At 44.4% G+C, this 24,103-nt stretch overlaps 1 protein-coding gene across 4 annotated transcripts in view; it reads right to left on the reverse strand.

Annotated features, from left to right (window-relative positions):
- Positions 1 to 18,877, reverse strand: part of LOC109921011 (netrin-G2-like) — a 104,975-nt gene extending 86,098 nt beyond the window's left edge. For all 4 annotated transcript variants that reach the window (XM_048613703.1, XM_048613706.1, XM_048613705.1 and 1 more), the window contains exons 1-2: positions 18,665 to 18,877; positions 4,295 to 4,938 (exon numbers count right to left, since the gene is read on the reverse strand). In XM_048613703.1, the coding sequence (XP_048469660.1) occupies positions 4,295 to 4,938; positions 18,665 to 18,877 (857 nt within the window). The remainder of the gene's footprint in view (positions 1 to 4,294; positions 4,939 to 18,664) is intronic.
- Positions 18,878 to 24,103: the final 5,226 nt, after the last annotated feature.

The following is a 24,103-nucleotide window of genomic DNA, read 5'->3' on the forward strand; positions in this document are numbered from 1 at the left end:
ATGCAACAGCTAAAACACTACAGGACCTGACAGTAGCTAAGACAGCTGTGCAAAAGACAAGGAGGTACAGTGAAAATAAACAATGCATCAACTTCTGTCAAGAAATCCATCCTGCCTGTGACAATGGAAAGCTATGAGCTATGCATTAAGGGATCAAGAGGGCTAGGTCTGACAATCATCAAAGATGCTGGCTCCTGAAATTGGCAGACAGTGGTATAGTCACCAGAGACATAAACAGATTTCCCATTGGGCTGGACACTGCTTTGAGCTGTACTAGTGTGAGTCAGACATTTCTCAGCCCATTTTTGAGCCTGACCTGCAGATTACTGCCATGATGTGTTCAGTGAACAACATCTCATCCCTGGAGCTTGAGAAAGCCATAGACTGCTCAGCAAACAGAGGGATGGAATTCCAGTCAAACTGCTCAAGCATAGAAAGGCCCATGTTTAGTGACACCTTTATGACTCTCTTTCTCTGCCAGAAGGTAGGCTCCATTCCTCAAGAAACAAAAGTCATCACATGTGACAGAATAAAAGATTCAGCAACTGCAAGGGCATCTGAGTCCTTACTTTAATTCATTCACAGGTGTTGGCGACACTGGCCAGGCCAGCATTTACTGCCACTCCTTAGTTACCCAGACAGCCATGAAGAGTCAATCACATTGCTGTGGGTCTAGAGTCACATGTAGGCCAGGCCAGGAAAGAAAGACAGATTTCCTTCCTTAAAAGGATTAGTGAATCAGATGTGTTTTGTGATAATTGACAACGGTTACACAGTCTCCATTAGGCTTGATTGTAATTCCAGATTTATTATTTCACCATTTAAATATAATTTCCATGTAATATTCCATCTGCCTTGTTCTTGCCTTTTCACTCAGTCTGTCTGAAATCCTCTGTATCTCTTTGCATTCTCCTCACAACACATTTTCCCACCCAATGTTATACCATCGGCAAACTTGGAAATAATAAAATGGGTTCCCACATCCAAATCATTGACATAGATTGTGGGAAAGCTGGAGCTCAAACACTATCCTTACAGTGTGCCACTGGTCACAGCCTCCAACCAGAAAATGACCTACACTCTACTTTCTGCCTGTAAAAGAATCCACAATATGGGCCCCAATTACTCCAATTTTTATCTACTAATTTACCATGTGGAATTATATAAAAAGCCTTCTGAAAATCCAAATACACCACATTCACTGGCTCCCCATTCTGATTTTACGAATATCTAAAAATTCTTAAACGTTTTGCAAAAAATACTTCGCTTTATCAAAGGCCAATGTTTAATCCACTACCACTAACCACACCCCCTCCAATGGTACCCAGAAGAACCTAAAGACAGGCATTGCACTACTGAACCTCATCGCTGCACATGAACCTGCTCCTAAAACTGTCCCAAATTGTTCTAATCAGGCTCAATTGTTAAAACGTATTTGCAACAAGCAAAGAAAGGATCCACTTAGCAAGGCGGTGGCAGGGTAATTCGCTTCATTCGGAGCTTTACTCTGCTCTCCGGTTGGCTTTCCTTTTCCTTTCTTTTTCTCTTCTTCTTCACTCTCCTCTGTCTAGTAATTCTATTCCCCCCCAATTTCCGCCCTTTTGGCTACCTACCTAAGCAGGCAGGTCACAACCGAGAACCACATAGTGGGAGCTGAACACACAGGCCATCTCCTACAGCGACGGTGGATCGAGGGTGGGCCGGAGTGATGGCAGTGGATCAAGAGTGGAGCCGGTTCGGTGGCGAGATCGGGGCCAGTGAGACAGTGGTGGTGAGAGTGGGGCCGGTGAGGCAGTGATGGTGAGAGTGGGGCTTGTGAGACAGTGGCAGTGAGAGCGGGGCCGGTGGGGGGGCAGTGGGCGGTGAGAGCGGGGTCTGTGAGGGGGCAGCAGTCGGCGGTGAGAGCGGGCCTTTCCCATGGCGGCGGCGGAAGCCTCCTGGGTGTCCTAGCGATTGGAGCGGGGCCTGCACCATTGTGGAGATGGGACTTGGGACTCTGAGATCTGGACTTTTTTTTTCTTACTTACCTTTTGGCTCTGTTAAATCTTTTAATTCTGTTTTTTGTAACCAAGTGGGTGCCAGCAAATAGTGACTTTGTGCACTTTTCGCAGTACTTACGTATTCCTAAACTTAGTACACGTGACAAATAAATAAAAAAATCAATTCTGAGTCTGTCTCGGGTGAGGGGGGTATAGTTGGAATAGAGACCAAAAACTGCAGCTGCTGGAATCCAAGGTAGACAAACAGGAGGCTGGAAGATCACAGCAGGCCAGGCAGCATCTGAAGGAAAGGAGCAGTCAACATTTTGGGTATGTTTGTCTACTGTAAACTTGGAATAGACTGGTCATGGACTTCCACAGGGCTCTGTGCTAGGCTGATTTCCATTCACCTTATATTCAAACAACCTGGCAACAACCATGAGCCACAAGTTCATCTGTATTAACGAGATCTGTTGTGCCACCCTATCCCCATCCTTTAGAGCTAATAGGCTACTGCACCTAATGGCACCTCATGTTGAATCCCCCTAAAATCTTCTCTCATGTATTTAAACTCCACAATGCCAGCTGCCAAATAAGAAGTGCCTATGTAAATGTGACGGCCCCAGTCTGCAGTTTGATCCCAACCTAACACAATGAGAATGACTCTTGATGGGATTTTATTCTTCTGGGAACTTCTGAAGAAAACTGCAACAAAGTCAAAACTACAAAGAATCCCAGGAAACAAACTTGCCAGATCAACATGGGGTGCTGCTGCCACAGCGCTCTGGACCTCAGCATTTGTCCTGTAATACTTTGCAGCAAAATACTGTGTACCTGTCTGGAACAAGTGATCACACGCCCATTTTTTTAATACTCTACTGAATGCAACAAGTGCAACGTGTTTTGTAACTAGAACTTTTCACTCAACACCTGTCCTCCGTCGTCCAGTCCTTGCAAACATTGCTCTGCCACAAATTAGCCAATTGATGAAAACCTATTCAACCCACCTTGTGGCAAGCCATACAGAGCAACTGTCCTGAGCCAGATCCATCAGCGCACATCCTTTGGATCAAGGAATGGAAATACGAAGTCACTAACAGGTTTCCTGTGAAAAACCCCATCTGTTGAATTTGAATTATTTGTATGAGTTATCACATTGAGATAGGTCCTTGCTCAATAGGTTTAGGACAAGCTTGGGCACCTGGATGGCCCTGCTCGGGTCTCAATGCAAAACTCCTTCTGTACTTATGAAGAGTCAAAGACAATCTTGCTCATTACTGATGAGTGTCATTTCTACAGACTGGGTGGCAGGCTAACCATCTTAAAAGTCAGTTGATGATGGCAAGAACGGCACATTGCTTTGTGTAATAATTTCAATAAAGACAGAAAGCTTCCTGTCCAGTAACTAATACATTCATGGCACAGATTGGTTGATTAGAGTGAAATTTCCCCCTCAGTAGAAGGACATTAACCAGGAAAAACAGTTTTAACATAAGGAACAAGAGGTTTGGAGTGGATTTGAGGAGAATTTGTTTCACCCAGAAGGTGGTGAGTGTATGGAACTCTCTGCCTAAAAGGGTGGCTTGGGGGGGATCCTTCAAGACATTTGTGAAGTATTTAGGTAAGCACCTGAAATGCCTCAGCATACAAGTTGATGGGCCAATTGCTGGAAAATGGGAATAGAATTGATTGATTCTTGATGACCAGTACAGACACGATGGGACGAGAGGTCTCTTTCTGCGCTATAAAAACACTATGATATTGAAGTTAGCTGTGGCTAGAACAGTCCAGCTTTTGAACAGAAACAAAAGGCACATTCAAAGATCAGAATGAAGAGAGTAGAAAAATAGCAAAGGACACTTTTAAAAATAATGTTTGCACACCAGAAAAAGTCTTTGAAATAGATTACTTTCAGTTCCTCACCTGTCCAACTTTGCTGGGTTTATTACCTTAGACAAAGTGAACTTTTTTTTCCCAAATTTGATTCATTTAGATCCTCCTCACAGTTCACGGAGACAAGACCGAAAACTAACCTTTGAACCTGTTGGTTCTTTTTTTGTGCTAACTTGGGCATTTAGATTTGTAATGAACCGCTCTAAGACAGTCCAGTCACAACTTGTCCAAATGTCAGTGGACTGGTTAGCTCTGGCTTACATCCAAAAGCTTCACCTTTTTTGTTTGCTTTTGCCCCAGAGCCTGAAGACTGCAACACTCCAGAATTAGTAACATCAGTTTCACTGATGTTTCATACAATCCATTCTGATAAAAAAGCAAATGAGACTTTAAAAAAAATACTATTCCAACAATAATCTTACCTGCCCATGATTTCAACATTCGAAATAGCATAGAAGTATTTATTTAGATATTTCCTCTGAACGAATGTCCCTCCAGTTGCAGGTTTGATCAGCCTAATTCGAAGGTCTGTTAAGGTGAAAAAGTCCCTTAGCCCCTTGTTAATGTCCATCCTCTTGTACAGAGCCTCCATGTTCCGGAGGAGTGGGCCTGCAAAAATGGCAAAGCGTTCCTTGACCTCAAAGTGCAAATTCTTCTCATTTTCAAAGCCCACCCACTTGGAGTAGTCTTCTGTGCAGATAATCTGTAGGGCAGTGACGGGTGAGAGATCCCGGACATTTTTGGCCTCCATTCTGAAAGCCTCCATGCAATCCTCCGCATAGTACTGGTAAGGCTGCCATGTCCTTCCATAGTTTAGGGACTTCTCCAATATCATGGTGGTGGGTCGACCTGCCTCAAAAGTAATAACTATATTCTCAGTGAGTTGTATGCTCTTATTCCAGGAGAGGGTGATGTTGGCCAGGAGAGGTTCAGGGTATTTGCTCCAAGTGATACTTTGCCAATAAGTTACAGGTCCATTATTCTCCTGATCAAACATTAGTTTGGGTGGGTGAGCCAGGTCTGGGTTCGAAGCATCACATTCACTAAAGCACATGTAGGGATTGCCCTGAAATGAGAACATTGAAAAAACATTGTTTAGTTTTGAGGTTTTGTTTTAAAGCTTGCTTACAAATGCATCAATGACATTTTTATAAACAGGACAGAAACTTTATTACATAAAGCAATTTGTAGTTCCTTGGATGTGACCTGAGAATGTGATATTGTCTTTTCCAGCCTATTGACTTATTGTCTTTGCTTCAGAATATGAATTCTACAGTTGCCGATTGGCCTCTTTCTGAGCTGTAGGGATTCTATGACCCATTCCTCTGCTCTTATCCTCACAGTCCTTCTCATTTATTTCCTTGAAGCACCCCTACAGTCTTATTTTGACATCATTCATGGTCTCTGCTTCTACCCTTGTCAGGTCAATACTACTTTCTGCATAAAAATGTTCTTCATCAAATGCCTTTGTCTGCAGCACTTACGCAAAACCAAAAACCTGTATCCCTTAGTCTTGCACCACAAGCAAATAGTAATAGTCTACCCTTACCTACTCTATTCAAGCTCCACAAAGTAAACTTGTCAATACCACACCAACCCCCTCCCAAACCCCTCCCCTCCCCAATCTCTGGAGCCATCTACTAAATCTCCTCTGTATCCCCTTAAGAACCTTCACAAAGAGTGGTGACCAGAACTGGATGCAGTACTCCAGCAGGGGCCCAGCCAGAGCTTTACACAAGTTCACCATAACTTCCAAAAGAACTGCGGATGGTGTAAATCAGAAACAAAAATAGAAATTGCTGGAAAGTCAACAGCTCTGGCACCATCTGTGGTGAGAAATCAGAGTTAATGTTTCTGGTTGAGTGACCCTTCCTCAGAACTTCCCTGTTTTCTATTTACAAAGCCCGAGCTTCCATATCCTTTGTTAACCATACTCTCATGATACGTTGATACCTTCAGAAATTTATACCTGGACATCCCCAGGACCCTTTATTTCTATACATATTTTAAGAACAGTGCCATTTATTTTGCCTATCCCTGTCATCAAAGTTCATCACTTTGTACTTCTTTATTAAATTCTGCTAAACCATCAATGTCCTGTTGTAGTACTGAGCTAGATATAAACCAGCTGCTTCCCTGACTACTTTTACTCCCTGGCCTTTATCCAATTGACATTGTTTTACTAATTCTGAGAGGGCCAGAAGGTTGTGGGTTCAACTCCCCAGAATCTCAGTACTTTCAGTGCAGGACCGAAGAAGTGTTGCATTGTTAAAGGTGCCATGTTACATATGAAACTTCAAATCAAGATCGTGGATGCTGAAGATCCCATGGGAGAGAGGGCATTGCAATGTGGTGCTTAAGTAGTTAATCGCATTGCTGTCAAGGATAAGGCAAAGAGTAGGTTGGGCAGGTGCACAGAAAACTAAAGAACCTCCCATGTTTTGGTGGCCTGGGGTGCTGTATGGAGATCAAGGCTGTTAGACCATGCTGGGGTAATGGAGGTGATGCATGGTTGTTTTTGAAGGAATCTAGAGACTTTGGACTAAAATTACTAATTCAAAGGGTCTTTGGTCTGTGAACACTTGGAGGAGAGGAGTGTAGTTGCTGGCTCTTGGTAGGAATGAGGAGGCCTCTCCCTTTACTTCTGTGCTATTTGGATGCTGCTGAATTAGATAAATATGCATTTTTATTAATTTATTCATAATTTATTCATCCCTATAGTATACCAGCCTGGGACAAGTTCTCCCTTCACTTTTCTCTTTCTTTCTTTGGCTTTGTTATAGGTAGGATATTATTAAACCGGACTGGCTTCAGAAAAGATTTACCAGGATGTTCCTGAAAATGGAGGGTTGAGATATAAAAAGAGACTGGAAAGGCTGGGACTTCTTTCACAAGAGCATAGGAGGTTAAGGAGTGATCTTTTTGAGGTTTATAAAATCATGAAGGGCATAGATAAGGTGAATGACAAAGGTCTTTTCCTAGGGTAGGGGAGTTTAAAACTAGGGGGTATATTTTTAAGGTCAGTTGTTTCAATGAGATCACCTCTCATCCTTTAAAATTTCCAGATCAGTATGTCTCAATTCCATGTGTTGATGTGGGCTATCTGTGACTCTTTCTGAAGTAACAAATGAAATGTAACAAATAAAATCAAAATGCATGGAATACAAAAATGCAAAGCAAGGAACTTGGTACTTTTTTAATATCTGAAATCTGATCTCAGCGTTGATTTTAAATGACAGCGGCTTTGGTTTAAATTCCTTATTCATCCCTTTTCCAGTAGTTTAATGGCTAAATACAGCACTTTGTGTAGCAGTGAGATATGCAAGCTAAGAAGGTCAAAGGTTTGGCTTCCTTTTGGAGCTGTGGGGAGGCTAAAATGGGCCTCAATATCTACCAAGAGAGGAACAAAAGGGGGAAATCAGTCTGCATCGTAATTGTCTGATATGAAGCAGAAGATGTGCATGAGTGTAGGTACAAGGTGGCCCCAGGATCAGATTTGACTTGTGATACTAAAACATAAGACAGATTTTCAAAGGAATACAAAACACTTGGGTGAGGGTCTGGGGAGCTGCTAAAATGGTGAACCATAGTTCAATATGGGTTAACTCAGTCAGGCAATAGGAAGAGATAAGGAAAATTTCCAAATTACAAAATACAACCACTGGGTTAGTTTTCTCAATTCTAATAATTTTATAATGTACCCTTTTCTTTCTCTTCTTTCTCCTGTGGAAACACCTCAGTGCTTCAAGGCACTTCTCATGGCCATCTGATCAAGATATTTGATACTCTCACCATTTGGGGAATTTTGGACTTGTTCTCCATTTTATCACGGTACGTTATGTATCTCAATATGTACAGCTCTGGAAAGTACCTCTGCTGCTATAAGCCTTCAATGACTTAGTAAAACAATTTTGACTTTCTGCATACAATCCAACATTCTATGCCTTAGTAAGCTGGCTGCTCAAATTTAACAGCATCTCAATGAAAGGAAGATCTGTCTGAGAAGGGAATCATTTCCAATTTTTTTAAACAGCACTAAGCACTTATTTAACATTTCATCCCAATCGTGGCATGTCTGGTTATACTACAGTGTGAACCAAGATTATGTAGTCAAATTCTGGTAGGATCTGACAGAGGGGTCAAACTGAGACTTTGCTACAATCATACTTTAGATGATGTTGAACACACGGAATTTACACACTTCATACTTCATCAATACTTTCAGTTGAGGAGACTATGTGCATGTTAAAATGTGATGCGGTGGAAATTCAGTGTGACATAAGGAGTGAAAACAATAAGAACTATTTGCACATATTCAAGTGGCAAAATGATTTTCACTTAAATCCCAGCATATCAAAAATTAAATTGATTGAACTATTAGTCAAATGAAAAGAAAAGCTCATGCTGCAAATTCTGGCTAGAAGTCGGTTGATACTTCTAAACAGGAGCCTGACTGACATTGCTAGCAACAGAGAATGCTTTGTAAGGATAGTTTATATTATATTCCTGTTTGGCAGCAGTCATATTGTGGATTGGCAGCAGACCAATTTATTACTTTCTACCTAAATGTCACACACTAAGAGGAAACCTGATAGTATAAAACTACTCCAGCTACGATGTATTGAACACATGAGCCATTATTCTTTTATGAATATGATTTTGTGGTATGTAGGCCTCAGTATGAATGGACTGCATCTGGAGGGAAATCTGTCAGCATGACTGTAACGAGTGAAGATGAGTTAGAGAAACAATTCCATTAATGGGTGGTTAACAGAAGAACTAAACTTCATTGTAGAGATGTTTTATCCTATTATGAACTGATGGAATTCCAAAAACCTAGAGAAAATCCTTACTAATATAGTGGGTAATTTAAACTCGACTGGCTGGGTTTTGCATTCATGAAATACACTGAAAAAGGTAGCATTTGCATTTTTTCAATGCACCTACAAGCAAGGTTAGCACAATTCGGGACTGCATTCTTGAAAGAATCAACTTATTCTATAGTTGAGAATAGAAATGAAATAATTGCCGCTGAATATTTTTGAAATTTCCAATTGATGTTACCTTTATATTTTTGAACCATTTCCTCCCTTCCATTGCTATTACTGGTGTTCTGTTTTCGCAGATTAATTATGGCATTTGAGACATTATGGAATACTTGCATATTAAGAAAAGTAAATTTGGCAGGTACATTAGGAGGGTAACAGATGCTGGAATCTCTTGATGGTCACAGGAATTATGGTTTTATTAAAAAAAGAGAGAGAAGCTGAGGCTTTTGTGACATTGTCACATCAATGATAGACTTGTACAACTGCCATTATTTCTGCAATTCTCTATTTGTCCCATTAGTATTTTCCATTTGCAAGTCAAATATTTCAAGAGTTCCTCTCAACATTTACACTTTGGATTGGAAATTTTTGATTTCAGTTTACAAATGTGCTACAGCAAATTGTGGATATTTTAACTGGATGCAAACGAAAATGAAAGTGTTTTTTTTATAATGAACTTCAAACAAAATGGAAATTTTCATGGGAAGTTGACAGAGCAATGATTAGCATAAGTTACTCTCTTAGATCTGACAACTTTGAAGTTTAGAAATGGTATGCAGGATGCATTTTTAACAACATTTTACGCTCATTAAAAAAATCCTAAATCTGAAAGTATGTGGAAGGATGCAAAGTACAAAAATAGCATATTGATTTGAAGAAAATATGAAAAGATATTTATGTAGAGGAACATTGTCTCATTTTTACCACACAACATATTAACTATCTGTCTAGTAAAATCTCTTCTTCTCTCAAGCTTGCTTGCACCGTTATATATACCTTGTAGTTTGCAGTTAAGCCTGAGTTCTGCCAAGTGAGTACATAGTGGTGTAAAAAGGAGAACAACCTGGAAAGGCGGCCACCATAATCAAAGACCCCTCCCACTCCAGTTACAATCCCTTCCAAACTCTTCCAGCAGACAGAAGATTCAAAAGCTTAAAAACATATACCAACAGCTTCAAGAACAGCTTCTTCCCTGCTGTTATTCTTCTGAATGGACCTCTCAAATTTCAAATTTAATGTTCACCTTGCTGTTTGTGCATCTTCTCTACAGCCGTAACATTGTATTCCTTGCTCTGTTCTATTACCCTTTTACACTTTATATGGTATGGTTTGCCTGTACTGCAAGCAAAACAAAATTTCTCAACACATTTAGGTACATGTGACAATAATAAATCAAATCAAATCAACAATTGTTGATGTAAGACAACCTGCAACTGTAAAAAATAGGCATATTTATTGGTTAGGTCGAGTTGGAAGGAAATCATGGATGTGGCCATGAAACAAATTAATCTGATGGAAATGAGGAGGAGTGGGTCAGGTGTTTGAAATGTAGCATTTGCCATGTAAGAGGAACTGATCCTTGTGTGAATGTTGGGGCATGGATTCTTGACTAATAAGGAAGTCAGAGGGGAGGGTAGTTACCACTGCATTGATCAGCCATGATCTTACCCAATGGTGGATCAGGCTAGATGGGCAGAATGGCCTACTTCTACACTTAATTTATACCTGAGCAGTGATGACTGAGACTTTGAAGCTGTCTCTGGAATAATGGAAAACTAAGGCTCTTTAATTGGAATAGTGCGTTGAGAAACTCCCTCCCCAACGTCATTGGGGATTTATCGAGCCAAGTGAGCTGCAGAGGTTCAAGAAGACAGCTCACCATCACCTCCTGTCGGGTAGCTGGAGACAGGCAATAAACGCTCGCCCAGCCAGTGACACCCACACCCACTAATAAATCACAAAAAAGGGGGAGTTGGATAACATGAAGTTGGAAAACTCTGAACAATGTCTTTACAGATGTACCGAGAAAATGAACGGCGGACAAATCAGGTAAACTAAAAATGTATACAGCGTTTCTCCGTATTAATAACCTAAAAAAAACTCCTTCCAACGGATTTGTTGTAGAACATGTTTAAATGAATACCCGCTGCATCTAATTAATTAGAAAAACCCAACGCTTTTAACGTCGCTGTTCTAACAAAGGCGTTGAGTTACTGCAACAAAACCAGAAATTGCTGGAGAAACTCAGCAGGTCTGGGAGCATTTGTGGAGAGAGAAAACGGAAACACGGCTGCTGCCAAACCTGCTGAGTTTTCTCAGCAATTTCTGCGTTTGTTTTTCTGATTTTCAGCATCGGCAGTTTTTGTATGAGCTACAGCAGATCACCCAGTGGCAGAGAATTTGGGGGAATAAGAACAGAAGGAGCTGGGGAAACGTTAACTCTGATTCTCTCTCGGCAGATGCTGTCAGATCTGCTGAGATTCTCCAGCACTTGCGGTTTTTACTTCAGATTTCCAACATCCGCAGTATTTTAGTTTTATTTGAGAATATGGGGAACTTCAGCAACGTTATCATCGGTTCGTGGATTTTGCTAATCTGTTCACAATGGACTGTTTTAACGGTCTGCATTCGCACGGGGAGGGGGTTGGGAATAGAATATGGTTAAATATTTATGGAATAGTATTCATATTCAGATATTGAGTTCGATGATTTTTACTAAACGACTGGACGTAAAGGAGCGGCGGTGCTGAATGAGTCAGAAAGAGGGCTACCTGACCGTAACCAGGACTAATTCTAAATGCTGATAGCAAGAGCTGTCTGTCCCTCTCCTTCCCCACCTATCCACTCCACCTTTGCCACTGAGCAATCCCCACTACCCCTACTTGCATCCATCTTTCGCCTACCTTACCCTAGGTCCACCCCTCTTTCCTCTATTTATTTCAGAGCTCCCTTCTCCTTCCCCCATTTCTGAAGAAGGGTCCCAAACCGAAACGTCAGCTTTCCTGCTCCTCTGACGCTGCCTGGCCTGCTGTGTACCTCCAGCTCCACAGTGTAAATCTCGATGGATCTGGACTTTTGGGAAGATTGACATCGGAGGCGGGAGACAGTGTTACAGGGAATCGAAGGTTAACGCTAGGCAGCTGCACGTTACACGGATTTGGGTTTAATTATCGCAAAAGGCACGGCCTGCTCACACACAGCATTCCCCGGGAAATTTATGAACACTGTTCGCGCTGCCGTCCACCTTTCCCATGTCTGAAGAGTTTCTGGTAACAAAATTAAACGAGTTCTCCACTTCCAGCTCAAATATCAGGCAACCCGAATGGATGCATAACTGTGTTAACATACAGTTCTGAAGAAGGGTCACTGGACACATTAACTTTGCTTTCTCTCCGCAGATGCTGCCAGGCATACAGAATTTTCGCTACAATTTCTGCTTTGTCTCTGATTTCCAACATCCTCAGTTCTTTTGGATTTTTAAAAACTTAACTGTGTCCTTGACTTCCTGCTATCTCGTTATTAAATACAAAAGCGATTGTATATAATTAACCAGAACTTTTATGATTTAAAGGGCGCCACATGAATGCACTTTGTAGAAAATATAAGACTTAGTAAATTAGTATTTCCTGAGCATGGTCTGACTGAAATCGGTTTTCTCTGGAAGTCTGTGTCTCCCCCTCTCCTTGCCCTGCCCTCGGTAAGTATCCCTTTACGGAGTGAGACTCCGAACTTTGATTAAATATTAAATATTCCGCAAACGCCCCCTGAACAGGACAGCCAGTTACTAATTCAGGCGCTGCTAACGCCTCTCACTCAAATTTCATCGATTTTTTTTTGTTATTCTGTCGTTTGAATCCAAGGTCACGATTCAACAGGGAGTTGTACAAATGTTCCTCTCTGTGAGCTAGCCCCAAGCTGTAGGGTGCTTTCCCGCACCTCTCTCCGAGCGGAGAAGCTTCAGATTTAACAGGGAGCTCCGGAAAACCATCGGGAAATAGTAGCTGTCTCTTGGGAAGTTAGATCGGGACAAACTGGATTCAGATGCCGACCTGAACCATGTCTGAGTTTCCCTTCCCTGACATCAGTCTCTGAGCTAAGCTGCGGGCGGGACAGAGGACGGAGGAAGCAAATTGAGTGCGAGACAGAATGATCGGTCTCAGGAGGAGAGAGAGTTAATCGTGCACCCCCAAAGGAGCAGTGCCAGTGCTCATTTAACCGGAAAGTTGCATTTTGAGAAAGGGTATGCAGCATCAGAACCGCACCTTCACCAGCGGGCAGTTATGTTCCCCTCTGGTGCGGGCTCAGACCATCTTAACATCTCGTCCCAACTGCGTGTGATCAGTTTGATCCCCGGGTACAATCCAGAATGGACATCAGCCCCTGACTGAACAGGGAAATACTTGCTCGTGTATCTCTCCTTCACTGTGCTCTGGACTTTAACCTAAAGCAAATCACAGCTAGCGATCCACAAAAAGCATTCGGCGCTCCTTTAATTACTGACCAGAAAAGTTGTGGGAAACACACACAGACCCTGGCACTTGCATTGTCCTGTGTTGCTGCTTCGTACTGACTCGAGCTCCTGAATCCCCAGCCCCTTTAGAACCCCTTCCCAGCTCTTCATAAATTGACAGACTATTTCGTTTGAAGGAGGGAGTGGTGGGAAAACAGCGAATATTTATTTTCCGTCGGGAGGAACACGGGAAACTATTGAAACTCACTGTTTCACAGTGAGGGAGTGCTCCAACACTATCAACACCTCCATAGGTCGCAACACTGGCGATCATTTCAAATTCAATCTCCCAATGGGCCACCCTCCTCATTTCCCCAGACCTCCTCCTCCACTTCCCCTCCCCTCTCACAGCAGGGCTGTTCCCGCTCACGGTCCAGTCAATGTACTTCAAATCAATGAGTTTTATTGACACTTCAAATCCTGTCTAATACTAAACACAAACTTTTCCCAGATCCATCTGTCGTCAGCCACAGCCCGACCGATTCCGGGAGCCCCCAGCGTGTGAGGCGAGGATCACCATGTCTCCCCCTCTGAACAACAGCGAGTCTCCATGTATTACTTTGTATAAACAGAAAAAAAATTGAAACTGACCTCTGTATGGAATTAGAAAATAATTCTCACACCCTCATTGAAACTTTTACTCACTCTGAAACTCACTGTCACTCACCCTCACACACCCTCACCTATCCTTCACTCACACTGTAGCTTACCCTCACCCACATTGTAACTCACCTTCACTCACTCACTTTGTAACTCACCTTTACCTACTCTGTAACTCCCTCTATCATTCACACACAGCTCCCTGCAGTACAGCCTTTCAGTCACAGAGTACAATGGGGCCATTTCATTTGTTTGTCAGAGGCGCTAAATGGCCGGAATATTCAGACGTTCACCGACTATAGAGCAATCTGCCGGATAAGTCGGTAAACGGGGCGAGACTGGAACCGGCAGCAACGAAAGGACATGAGGAGGCAAACAGCGCCCCCGCCCCACCCCTAACGCCGAGGTGACAGGTCCCCGAAACTCCTTCTACCGAGCCCCGCTGATTATTACCGATAACCGCAGCAAACTCTCTAAAAACAGAAAGTGGCGGATTCGCTTTTGAAAGGATTCTACCTGACCGTCTCTGTGCGAACCAACTGCTCTGACCTTGTCTATTTCATTGAGTTATGACACCCTGATCAATTCTCTCCAAAATGAACAATCCCACACACTCTAACTCTCACTATAGGCGGGATTTTCCGATGCCCTGAGCGTACTGAATCGTGAGCGAGCAGCTTGCGGCGATTCTGCCCTAACTGGTGACCTCCTCCAATGGGATAGTATGAGGCACAGAAAGGGATTAGCCCAGCTCGGTGCTAGATCCCTGTTTGCTGGGCTCGGCTGGACTGTAACAGGGCGTTCACTCCGTGTAAATGCTCCTGCCCATGGACTAGGTCAGGTCGGACTGGCACAACGTGCATTTCTTCGGCAGTATAGGGAGATGGCTGCGGGATTTTGTTTCCCGCTACCTCAGTCGGTGCCACCGGGTACTGTGGGCACAGCAGAAAGGGCACCCTTACCCTGCGGCAGCAGGATTTGTAGCAGAACGGTGAGCACCGCCAGCTCTGCTGCCAACTCCCTTGTGCCAACTGTTGGCTGGAGCTTTGGGGTTTCATTGTTGTGCTCCAAGTCTTGTGAATTCTACACGGTAGCCTTGTACCCAACCGAAATTTTTGAGAGTTCATAAAAATGCAAGGAAAACTGAAAGTGCTGGAGAAACTCAGCAGGTCTGGCAGCATCTGTGGAGAGAGAAACAGAGTCAACGTTCTGTCAGACCTGCTGAGTTTCCAGGCAGACAGTCCAATCCACGCGATCGCCTCTGAACCCTACACTGTGGGGAAAAAAAAGATTCATTTTTATCAAACAAAGAACTACTGCTGCTGGAAATCTGAAACAAAACAGAAATTGCTAGAAAAACTCAGCAGGTCTAGCTGCATCTGTGGAGAGAGAAACAGAGTTAACGTTCTGTCAGACCTGCTGAGTTTCTGTTTTTGTTTCAGATTTCCAGCAGCAGTAGTTCTTTGTTTGATAAAAATGAATCTTTCTTTTCCCCGAACAGTGTGGGATTATGGAATCATGTCATGTTTATTTATAGCATTGGTCTGTAAGTAATGACCTGCATTAGGATAGTGCCTTTCACCACTCAGGTCATTCCCAAACACTTTACGACATCGAATAGTTGACAAATAACTCAACAGACAAAATCACTGAACAAAGATTCCCAGGAGACCTACAACCGCTGACCCTGATTCTTGTAAAGATGCTAAAAGACGTTTTAGAAATTTAGAATTTGAGAAGATCGGTTCGGCCTGGCTGTAAAACCTCGCATCACTTCGTAGTTCACACGGGAAACAGTTCGAGAGATGTTCAACTCCGGGCGCCTGGGCCATGAGGATGCGGGTGAGGCAAGAGGAAGAAATTAGAGAGGCCCTGAGCCAGTCTGGGTCAAGGACAGTTGTCAGGGCGCTGTGCGAGAGCTTCCACTCGTCCCTCGGAAAATAACTCCATCAGAGACAAAACAAAGAACAAATTCACACAGAAACACACACACAGACTGTGGTCATGTCTTCCCTTCCCTTGAGCATTGACCGTGAACACGTAGCTGGGGCTGGGGAACGGTTTCTGATTCCCCACCCATCGGGAACATTGCGTCCCGGCTCCCAAATTATTGAAATGTAACCAGCACCTTACACGTTAGTTCCTGTAATTTGCACCGATTAAGTGGGAGCTCGGTTGTGCGGGGGGAAAAGAAACAAGAACTTAACCCCGGCGACAGCTGTAAAATTAAACTACAATTTGGGACTATGTACAGATCCACTCCTTTTTTTCTTTTGGAGGGGCTGGAGTTTATTTCCCCGATTTACAGGAGTTTATATTTCATCCTGTCTGTGCGAGTTAATCCATGCTTCCTCAGGTTATCTGTCCATGGCCAAGCGGCTAGCCATGAACAAATAAAACAAGCTTTCAAATCTGTATCCTCCAGATGCCTCCTGAGACAGGCTAACATTAAGAGTCAGTCCCCTTCCCACCTCCTACTGACCACATCAAATGGTTTAAAGCTGCAGCTCCCTCTGTATCAGGCTGTCTAAAAGCCGAGTTTTTTCGATCCCGATACTACTTCCTTGAGCTTCCGAAACATCACGGCGAATTAGAATTTTAACAGAAGGCTCCTTACAATCAGCGCGCTTAGGGGCTTAATGAATGCAGGATTCAACTTGACGAGACCAGCAGGATGGGAGACAGAATGCATTAAAATTGGTTTAACCTTGACCCTGTGTCGGCCACATTATACCCATCCTCCAAATTCAGGATTAATCTGACACCAATCCTGTTTGCAGGATCGATGTTCGCTTGAGGAGTCAAAAAAAATCTTTCGAGTTTTCAGTTCCGTTATTTTGCACCCAGTGGGTGCGGTCCCTGGTTCTCCAGAGGCCTGTGCTTCAACAGGGCTCTTACTGCAAACAACGAAAAGTTGTACATTTGGTGACAGTTCTTCGGAGATTTGGGTAGCTGAGTGAGACCGATAAATGGCACCTGGACGCTGGTCACACTTTACCCAGCTTACACCGTCTCAAATTCAATGTCAGTGTGAGATTTTCCCTCCAGTTACATCCAATCGAAGCATGGTTTAAACCAGACAAGGAGCGGGGGAGAGTGGGCTTTGAATTGAAATGGAATCAAAATGCATGCCGTTACCCCGTCGGTTAAAAACAGGACCTCGATCATAAAGGGCGAGTCCGAGAGGGATGTCAGGAATTCCATTTTTGAGGAATTTTATCAGAAGGTTTAGTTCATGTTCACCGCTCCCACCTCTACCGTCTCTTTGAGACTGTTAAAGCGGCGAATAGGCAAAGTTCAGCGGCAGTACTGACTGACCTGCCCCTGGATCCGAACACACGGCTTTTAATCCAAATGTTTCCATTTCCCTCCCATCGCCTGGCATTACAGTGCGCGACGGTCATTATGTAAATCTGAGTATATTAAATCAAAAATAACATTCGGAGATTTTAACAATCTGCTCTGTCGTTAATCCGGGACACAGTGTATATGGTGTAACTACAGCGCCAGCGAAATGCATTAGTCTCTCCAAATCCATTCTGAACAACTGCCTGTCTATTAGTCCAGAGTGTATTAACCCAAACCAGCGGCACTCGCTCGTAACTGAATTATTAATGTTGCAAAGTGCATTTATTCATTCATTCATTCATTTCGGCTGGGCAACTAAGTGTGTCCCAGTTTAGTAAAACCCACAGCTGTCCGGAGTGTAGGAAGCTTGAGCAAAGATAATACTAGTAATGTTCTGTCCAGGTCGGCTCAGCGGAGCTTGTTCTCATCTCAGGGGCTTTCTAGTCCCATGGCCCACTGTGTCTGTGTCTGTGTGTGGATGTTGGGGGGGGGGTTGTGTGCGGGGCAGACCAGACAGAATGCTGTCTGTACTAATCCCCAGCTACAGCGGAGGGAGACAACCTTGGGCACAACATTCACATTTTCTCTGGAGTTGCCTTTTCTAAGTGTAATTTTTTAAAACAACTTTTAAGTTGCTGGAATCCGAACAGAACATGCGCCGACGGAAAAAATATAAAAATTATAGATTGTAGTGGACGCTCCATGCGCGGCGGCGGGTCGGAGACGGCACAACACCGAAATATCCCGGGTTGCTCTCTTACAAACTGGCCTCCCGTTCTCCCTGGAGATAGTACGGACTGCAGATGCTGGAAGCGAGAGTCAAAAAGAAATGTGGAACTGGAAAAGCACAGCAGGTCTAGACCCGAAACATCAGGCTACCGGCTCCTCTGATGCTGCTTGGCCTGCTGTGTTTATCCAGCTCTACACCTTATTATCGCAGGTCAGACAGCATCGTTTCGGGTCGGGACCCTTCTCCAGGACACTGTCCGAAACGTTGACCTCCCTGCTCCTCGGATGTTGTCTGTCCTGCTCTGCTTTTCCAGCTCCACATTTATTGACTCCCGTTCTCCCCACCTGGTGAAAGAACCGGCAGAGCAGTCAACAAGGCTCGCCCTCTGTCTCTCGCCCCCCCCCCACCCCCCGTCTCCTTTTCTCTCTCCCCCCGTCTCTATGTCCCCCTTTCTCTCTCGTCTCTAGCTCCCTCTCTTTTGTCCGTCTCTCTCCTCGTCTCTCTCTCTGTCTCTATACCCCACCTTCCCCAGCTTCTCTCTCCCCGCCCCCCGACACATGTAACGGTTCAGTGTCTGATCTCTCTGTCCCTACACACGCCTTGCTGAGTGAACTTCCCTGCGTTCCTGATCCTGACCGGGTCGAACTGAAACCTCCACAGTTACTGAGAGAGATATCCGGATGGAAGTTCCCCCACCCCGGGTCGGATTAGTGAGGTGAGGGCTTGGGTTTTGTTGGCGGAGCGAGTGGCAGCGCCTCCCCGTGGCTCTCCTTACCAGTGCACAGAACCGCTCCGGAGGGTTTCCGCAGGTCACCCCTGGCGGCTCCACCTTCACCCTCAGGTACCGCTTCATGGCCATGGCTCGGGGTTGACAGGCGTAAAACTCCCAGGAAGGGCCGGCCTCATCGGTGTTCACCAGCGACTTGCAGCTGTTGTACTGGCTCCGGGCCGGCAGCAGCGAGTAGACAAGGGCGGCCAGTTGCAGCATTGGGCCGGAGCGCATGGTGCCCCGGGCGGAGCGCACACACACACACAGCCCCGGGTCGGGCGGCTGGCGAGGGCGCAGCGGGCACGGCGCCGCACTCAGCATGGGCACAGCTGGCACCTGAGCTGGGCAACGGACCATCCCAGCAACTCCATGGCTCCTGTCCGGCCACGGACACTCAGTTCCCTCCCTCTGTCCGACTCTTTCTCTCTCTCTCTCTCTGTCTCTCACTCACTCCCTCTGGCCGCTCGCCTCAACTTCAAACCGACCGCTCGAAATCCTCCCAAATCCAACCGTGGCTCAGCGGCGAGGTATCCAAGCTCTTCCTGCTGTCCCGTCCTCTCCACACTGGGGGCTTTTTCATGACCAAGAGCTAATAGAAAGGGAGACAAAAGGGAGTAATGTGAAATGACCTGAGAACATACAATAGGCAAAGATCACCCGCTGGCAAAGTGACTCCAGCCGCTCTCACACCCACCCCCCCACCTCCCGTTCCTGCCATCTCCCAGAGGTTTACCCAGCAACACTACATCCCACCCACAAAACAGCCCCCCGCCCCCCATACAGACAGACAGACACACACACATTTACTGCGGGAAGGATGACGGCTTGGGGGTCACAGAGACACTGAGAGAATGAATAGGAGAGAGAACAAACCTGCAGCCAAGATGCGATCCGGATTTTGAAACTAACGCTTGCTGCAGCCTGTGTGTGTTTTGCCTCGAAGGCTTTCCCTGTTTCTGACCTCCCTCCCCGCACCTTCAAGGGCAGATGGCCAGGACTTTGGGTTAATGCTCTGGTCCAACTTAATGCGGAGGCTAAATCCTTTTTAACATCACTTTCAATCACTATCTGTGCTTTTATGTCAGAACTGCCTCAAGTCTGCGCAACTTCCTCCTGCACAGCCTCAGGCTCCGCTTTCCCCAATCAGCTTAAAGGCGAAGCACAGGGCTCCCATGCACTCTTAAAGGTACAGGTCTCCTGAGTTCACCTCTTGAGAATCCTCTCTCTTTTCTGTCTTTACCGATTTGAAGGAGGCGAACGATTCCTTATCAATTTATTTCAGGCAGCTTCATGCCAGCTGGGAGGGAGGAGAGAGAGACCAGGGGTGGACAACCCACATGGGGATGGGGATGGGGATGGGGGTGGGGGATGGTGTGAAGCTTTTACTCAATTTATAGGGAGACGCGGGAAGTCCTGATAAATACCCTCATTTAAAAACAAACAGAAAGGAACAATTTAAATAGATTCCTGAAGATCAACGCACCGGTTAAAAAAACAGGATTGAACACATTCATAGGAAAATGGGAATTAGGAGCAGGAGTACACAAAAACCTGCTCCGCTATTTAACACGGTCATGGTTAATCTTACATAGAAGATAGGAGCAGAAGGAGGCCATTCGGCCCTTCGAGTCTGTCTGACAGCCCTTTCATCCCAGGAGTCATCCTGGTGAACCTCCTCTGAATTTGCCCAGTCTAACCACATCCTTCCTCAAGTAAAGAGACCAAAACGGGACACAATACTCTAGGTGAGGTCTCACCAACTCCTCACATTAATTGTAACGGAGCTTCTTTGCTTTTATAATCCAATTCTTTTGCAATACATGCCAGGATTCCATTTGCCTTTCTTATTATATGCTGCACCTGCATATTCACTTTCTGTGATCCTCCGCACTCTTTGAATCTGCCTCCCATTTAAATAATAATTTCCCCTTTTATTTTTCTGGCCAAAATGTATAACCTTGGACTTATCCACATTAAACTCCATCTGCCAGATTCTGGCCCATTCTCCTAGCCTATCAATATCCCTCTGTAAACTCTTTATCTCCTCATCACAGCCTGCTTTCTCACCTATTTTAATATTATTCACGAATTTTGCTATGTTACAGTAACATTGCTTGCAGATCATTTATATATATAGTAAATAGTCTGAGAACTGAACCCTGTGGCACGCCACTAGTTACAGTTGGCCATCCAGAGAAGGACCAATTTATCCCAACACTCTGTTTTCAGTCAGTCAGTGAAAGCTCTAACCAAGCCAATACTCTACCCCTAACCCCACCCCCCTGGGATCTAACGTTCTGGATCAGTCTTTTCTGCAGTACTTTGTCATATGCCTTCTGGAAGTCTAGATATTCCACATCCACTGGATTCCCATTATCCATCTTGCCGGCTATATCCTCAAAGAACCCCAATAAATTTGTTAAGCAAGATTTGCCCTTGGTGAAACCATGTTGGAAAATTCAAGCCAACTGCATTTATGTTTGCAAACTTTATTTCTAGATTTTTTTTAAGCAACCCGTTCAGACAACCTGTTATGACACACCTCTGGAGCAGGCGGGACTGGAACTCAGGCCTCCTGGCTGAGAGATATGGATACTGTAATCATAGAATCCCTGCAGTGTGGAGTCTACACCAACCCTCAGAAGGGCATCCCACCCAATCCCTGTAACCCTTCATTTCCCATGGCTAATCCACCTAGCCTGCACATTCCCGGACACTTCGGGACAATTTACCATGGCCAATCTTCCGGAGCACGCGGAGGAAACTCCCGCAAACACGGGGAGAACGCACAAACTCCACACAGTCGCCAAAGCGTGTGAATCGAGCCCGTGCCCCTGTCCCCACTGAACCACCGTGCCGCCCTACCACTGCCCCACAAAAGCCCTTCAGTCTTTATTTCTACAGTGATACTGCTGGTGACTCTCCTTTCTCCCCCACCTCCGGTCAGGTCAGTCTCACAGGAAGGTCTGGAGGGGCTCAGTGGAATGTCGCAGTAATGTCCAGGACCCTTTTATTGCAAATATGGGCCCCGGTGCGGTGCCGTCCAATCTGAAGCATGCAAACCGACAGGAGAAATCACAGATTAAAGCAGTTTGCACCGCTCTTACTGCGGTCAGATCCACCAGACAGATGGATGGGCGATCAATTCTACGGAGCTTCAGTCCTTGAACCACATAAACAATCTGCCCACCCGGCTATCACATGCTTTTTTAAAATAGCAACCAACGCAAAATATCCTGTTAGTGCTGAAGGAGGTGTCAATTGGGCTTGATTCACTTATAACCCAGTTCAATGCTGACCTTTATGCTACTTGGGTTCTGTGCTGAGTCTCTGAGCTGGATAAATTAATGAAATAATCAGAACAATTTATTTGGGAGGTAGCGCTAATGAGGAGCTGTGTAACAACTATCTGCCATCCGGCAAATAAGCAGACAAGGACAAACACGGCATTATCATGTTTCTAAAGCTTCAGTTAGGTCTGCCGAGTAAATTTAACACGTTGGTTGGGCAGAGTTGGTGGATGATCAACTGACAGGTTAACGATTTGGTCGGGACCGTTTATCGCATAAGATCGAGCAATCAAACGTCAACATGACAACACTTCCTCTTTCCACCCTTTCTGACGGTGTCCTGGAGCTATAAAGAAGAGCTGTGTAGCTTATTTACCAGTTTTGATAAAGATTTTTGTCCTAAAACCTTCATTAACGTTCCATTAACTTGCTGCCAATTTTCAATATTTTCCATTTTGATACTATATTTCCAGCAATTACAAATTCAGGGAAAGGATTCAGAAAATGCAGATTTGAGGAAGAGGGATTGGTGGTAGGGGGTAATGTGCACCATAGAGTAGATCTCAGTGAGTACTGTGGGTGGTACTGCAACAGTTCAAGAAGGCTGCTTTCCACTATCTTCTCAACAACCGCTGGCCCTGCCAGTGCTACCCACATCCCATTAAAGTTAGCAGACTGACCATCATCTTGTTAAAGCTTACCTCCCCTGAGTTGGGCCATATGCACTGAGTTTGAAGACCTTATTCTCATACCACCTACAATCTTTTCCACATTCTGTCAAATATTAGAAAATGATTATATTTGTTGATAACAGGGAGATTGTCATCAAAGGGGATTTGGATCATTTATCCAAATAGGCAATGCAGTAAAAATAGCAGTTTTACTTAAAATGAAACAAATATACTATATACAAATTGAGTAAAAAGCACACAACTGGAACAGGATTATCACAGAAAGATTCCAAAATGGGCCTAAATTATGGAAATGTGAGGTCAAGGCTTTGGTATAATTTATTGGCTAATGTATCTGACTCATTACATGTGTGGAGGAAGACGGCTTCATTATCAAGCACCACTTGCATATGAAGGGCTACTGGTTGTTTTGGAGTGGGCACTTGTCCAGTGTAGGAGGACACTATAGCAAATGGGTGAGGCACAGAAGAAGCATGGAAATTGAAGGAGGCAGAGGGTAGCATTCACCAAATTTTTCTAGAAACCTCCCTTTTAACACAATGAGTCTGGGATGTCAATCAGATTCTATAACCACTTTATGAAGTCAGGATATAATTTAGCTCCCAACTTGTGCTCAGACTTGAGACCTCCTTCACACTTGCAGTCCATATATATTGTGGTTCGTATCACATACAATTCAAGAAATAACAAAATGACCCATACAGTAGAATGCAAATACCAAGGACATGCAGAAGCTTACAATGTATTGACTGGAATTATATGATTTTCTATTCGTCTGTCGGATGTGGGTTTTTCTACTAGGCCAACATTTATTATCCATCCCTAACTGCCTTTGAGTAGATGCTGATGTGATGTCTTTTTGAACCATTTCAGTCTGGGTGATGGAGTTACTTAGTGCTGTAAGAAATGGAATTAGGTGATGTTGACTCAGTGATGATGAAGGAATAATGATATTTTTCTAAGTCAGGATAGTGATAAGTTGAAGGAGAACTTACCCCATACTTGTTACTCTTATCCACCTAGGTGGTATAGGTAATATGTTTTGAAGATACTATTGAAGGAGCCTTGGAGAGTTGCTGCAGTGCATTTTACAGATTGTAGACACTTGCTTTAACTGTGAACCCATGGTTATGGGAATGGATGTTTAAAATGGTGAATGGTGTGCCAATGTGACAGGCTGCTTTGCCATAAATGATTTTGAGTTCTTTTGAATTTTGTTGGAGTTGCACTTCTCCAAACAGGTGAAAAGTATTAATGCGGAGACAGTAGGAACTGCCAATGCTGGAGAATCTAAGATAACAAGGTGTAGAGCTGGATGAACACAGCAGGCCAAGCAGCATCAGAGGAGCAGGAAAGCTTACGTTTCGGGTCTGGACTCTTCTTCTGAAACGTCAGCTGAAACCCGAAACATCAGCTTTCTTGCTCCTCTGATGCTGCTTGGCCTGCCGTGTTCATCCAGCTCT

This window comes from Rhincodon typus, chromosome 28, assembly GCF_021869965.1.
Source record: "Rhincodon typus isolate 14 chromosome 28, sRhiTyp1.1, whole genome shotgun sequence".
Lineage (NCBI taxonomy): Eukaryota > Metazoa > Chordata > Chondrichthyes > Orectolobiformes > Rhincodontidae > Rhincodon > Rhincodon typus.